Consider the following 3,925-nt stretch of genomic DNA (forward strand, 5'->3'; position numbering starts at 1 on the left):
TTTTCCTAGAAACTCCATTTGTTCCAGTTTGTTTCACTTTCATTAAACCTTCCCTTTTAACCACCTTTCCTTTTTCTTTATGCCAGTCCTAAGGTTTGGGGTTTTCTTCATGCTTCTACTCACACAAACCCCACTGCCCCCTACACTCTCCTTGCTGTACAAATGACAGAACAGCTCGATTTGTGTTAGTATTGGTGTGTTTGTCAAAAAAAGGTATGATTGTTTGTGTAATCTGAAATGCAAAGTAGCCCCACTGTGGTATAAGGTTAGCAGGTTTTCTCTGTGGGAAGCATTTGTTCCTGGTGTTTGCTCATTCTTTGCCTGGCCTTTGTTAGCATGATTCAGTCTTGCATGAAACATCTGCTGTTCAGGAAAGAGATGCTTCCTCAGGACTGGGAACCGAGGCTGAGAGGATCATCTGAAACAGTCACATTTGCAAAGCACCAGGATACAGGGCAACACTGTCATGCTCAGACTGTCCCAAAACAGCTTTTTCCAAGCCCACTTCCCTGCAGAGCACAGGGAGGTGAGGATGGGCTCTGCTGTCTTGCAGGAGGACCATCAGTGGCAGCATCAGCGGCAGCGCCAGCAGCTACAGCGGCTCCAGCTCCAGGTCTAGGTCCTTGTCTCGGTCTCTCTCCAGATCTCATTCCAGATCATCATCTGCCTCAGTCTCTCACTCCCCATCGGGGTCCAGGAAGTCCAGGTACAGCCTTGACCCTTCGTAACCTTTGTTGAAGTTATAACTGTTCTCAACCATTGTGGTTTCTTGCAGCTAAAACTCCCTCTACCCTCAAGAAGCAGCAGCTGTAGGTAACTAGGACCTGAAGCAAGATTGGTTTTGTGTGGTATTACAAACCCTGAGACCTGAACCATTACAGCAGTGCAACATTGGCAATATCCTCATGGCTTATGCAAGGAAATAACCTGTCATGTGTGCCCAACTGCCCCTTTTTACCTAAATTATCACCAGAACATCTCCTTATGGCTAGGGTGCTCCCACATCCTTCTTTATTTACCAGGTAACGGTTTCAGGCTACGGAGCTTTGCTGCTCTTAACCTCCCCTACTGCTGGTTACAGAATGTCCTTAGGGAAGATGCTTGGCCTGTCAGGAGAGGTAGGTCAGAAAATGCCTAAAAGGCCCAGCTAATGATATTTTTACTTTGCTAGTAAAGTTGCACGGCCAGTTCCTTTTGTGTGTAGCCCCAAGTGAATAGTTAAATGGTTGTTAGTCTGTGGGATTGCTGAGCAGCTAACTCCCTCCAGTAGTGACTCCTGAAGTAAACCCCTTTCCAGTCTTTGTCCAGGTTTTTTTGCATCTATTTGCACACAGGAGTCCCTGTAAACCTCAGAGCTGCCTTGAAGTTTCCCTGTAATACAGAGTTAAAAGTAGACCTGTAGTGTAAAACTAGTGGATTCAGAGGGACTTGGTTCTGAGCAGTGATAATTCACATCCCTGAACTCCGTGACCAAGGCTCAACATCCGTGTTATTTTAAGGAAATACAAAGTTGTTTACTACGTGCTTGGTGCATTCATCAAGTTGCTCAGGGATGATGCAAGAGGTTCAGGGAGCACTTGGGCACACAGGCTGCCCTACGGGGCCTGAGAGGAGGAGAGGGGGCAAACTCAGTGCAAGTGTGGCTTGTGTGGCAGCAGGGCTGTGCTTGCTGCTCTTCCAGCTGTGTGGGAAAGGAGGAAACCTGGGCAATACAGTCTGTTCCCAAAGTGGGTTTGCTGTCACAACCTCGTAGCTGGGATCTTTCCTGGAGAGGTTTCTGGCTCATCCAGTCACCATCATGGCAGTCAGTGAGACCTCTCAAAACTCCTCTCTGGTCAGGACACCAGCAGGGAGCAACTTTGCAGCACCTTCCAGGGATTGTCTGTGTTCCGTTGTACTGAAGATGGTTTCCAGCAAAGTGAGCTTGGCCCTTGTTGGCAGGGCAGTCACTGGAGTGCAGAAGTTATGTGGCTGCAGAACCTCCTGGAGAGGCTGCCAGGTCCTGTGTGTTGGTGGCTGCCATGCCAGCCAGTTCCCAGCTAGCCAGGATTTTTGGAAGCCACTTGAGTGTGACAAAGCTGCTGCAGTGGTGGGCCCCTGGAGGGGAAGCCTGATGGCACAGCCCAGTGTTTTTGTCTGTTATGTTTCAAAGTTGAAAGTCTGCCTGAACATAATGATTGTCTGGCATTTTTCATGTTGTGAATCCATTAGGAGATTGCCATCTGAAGGCCCTGTTAGAAGATAGTCATCTTATAGCAGTCTTCCCTGTCATTACCAGTTGTGACAGCCTGTGCATCCTCAAAACAGGCAGCTGGGCTCTCCTGTACCCTGGGGAGCTGGGCAGGAGCTGTGGGCTGTAGGACTCCAGGGCTTTTCAAGCCCATGTGGATATAAATGTGCCAAACACAAAAACATTGCCAGGGAACTCTTGACCCGGGCCATAACACTGGCCTGTACCTGATAGCACACACTCTGCTTTCACTTTTTGTTTACCAGGGGAAACTGACCTGTTTACATGTGGCCTTAATCCTGTTTATAAATAAACAGCACTTTCTAGACTTGTATCTAACATGTTTGGGGTGTCTCATGTCATCTGCACCCCCAGGAGATGCAGCCTTTTTCTCTTCCTGGCCATTGCCTGCTCCAGCAGCTTTCTGACATAGAAGCCACTCAGGAGAAGGGAAACAAAGGTGTCTGATGGCTGCCTGGTTCTTGTTGTCCTGACTGTAACGGGCTGTTGGCTCTTTCCAGGTCCCTGAGCGTGAGCAGCGTTTCTTCTGTCTCTAGTGCCTCCTCCAGCAGCAGCTCCGTACGCAGCGCCGACTCCGAGGACATGTACGCGGACTTGGCCAGTCCTGTCTCCTCAGCCAGCTCCAGATCCCCAACCCCAGCACAGCAGAAGAAAGGTAGAGGTACTTGGTTTGGAATTTTCTTCTCCTAAGGGGTTCTGGGAGAAGAAGCGGGGGAGCAGAGGTCTGCGTACAGCTTGCCTGGTGGTGCTGTGGGCTCCACGACAGTGGTTGAGCAGAGGCAGGTGCTTGTGCTTGGTGTACACTGGAGGAGCCCAGAGGGTTCAACTGGGGAGGGTGAGACCATGGAGAAGGGGTAGTGTGGAGCAATCAGACATTCACATCCATGTGTCTCTGGCTGTGAAGGTGCCTTTTCCTGCCTGGGAGTTTGGCCTGATGTCCCCTTTTGTACCTTGTTTTCTTTCACCCTTGCAAGGTGATGCTAAATCCTTTGGGCAACTCCAGGATCACATTGCTCTTCCTCTGTTCATGTAGCAGAGATTGGAGGCAAGAGCCTTTTGTTCTTTGCCTTTTTATGCTGAGCATCTTCTCTGTGCAGATTCTGGTTTCTGGGATCTTTTAACCTTGGGGTCACGTGCTATCCTAACTGGTGTGGGTTTTTTCCATCCCTGGAGCAGTGTCCTCTTGCCCTGCCCTCCAGAGGGATGGCTGGCAAAAGGGATCAGTCACAAGTCACCACATCTGCACTCTGGTTTCAACAGGAAAGTCAAAAAAAGAAGACAGCACTAAAGAGGAGAAGAGGAAACGGGATGTGCCAGCTCAGCTCCTGAAATCAGCCAAGCCCACCCAGGGGAGCAAATCCCAGCAGCTCCTCCAGGGCCAGCAGCCCTCAGCCCCCCAGCCTCAGGGGGGGTTCAGCGCCCACAAAGAGATCAAACTGACCCTTTTGAATAAGGTGAGAGGTGGGGTGGGTGCAATTCCCTCCACCCTGGGGGTCCTAAGAACCAGATGGGAGGGATCCTGAGGCGGAAGGGGAGCTGTGGGCTCCGTGCTGTAGGGATGATCTCAGCCGGGTAGGTCTGCAGCTGGGACTGAAGGGAGGCAGACAGAACCAGTCTGGCAGCACACACCCTGTGGTGGCTTGAGTTTGGGACTGTGTTGGCGGCTCCCCTGGG

General features: G+C 50.6%; 1 protein-coding gene across 1 annotated transcript in view; it reads left to right on the forward strand.

The window, feature by feature from the left end:
* The window catches only part of ZC3H18 (zinc finger CCCH-type containing 18), a gene marked incomplete at its 5' end in the record, with an annotated part of 43,205 nt that overhangs the window by 34,085 nt on the left and 5,195 nt on the right, over positions 1 to 3,925 (forward strand). Inside the window, 3 exons of the mRNA XM_010008442.1 lie at positions 554 to 706; positions 2,752 to 2,912; positions 3,512 to 3,705. Coding sequence (XP_010006744.1) covers positions 554 to 706; positions 2,752 to 2,912; positions 3,512 to 3,705 — 508 coding nt within the window. The remainder of the gene's footprint in view (positions 1 to 553; positions 707 to 2,751; positions 2,913 to 3,511; positions 3,706 to 3,925) is intronic.

The sequence above is a fragment of the Chaetura pelagica genome, unplaced genomic scaffold (genome assembly GCF_000747805.2).
Source record: "Chaetura pelagica isolate M959 unplaced genomic scaffold, ChaPel_1.0 scaffold232, whole genome shotgun sequence".
Lineage (NCBI taxonomy): Eukaryota > Metazoa > Chordata > Aves > Apodiformes > Apodidae > Chaetura > Chaetura pelagica.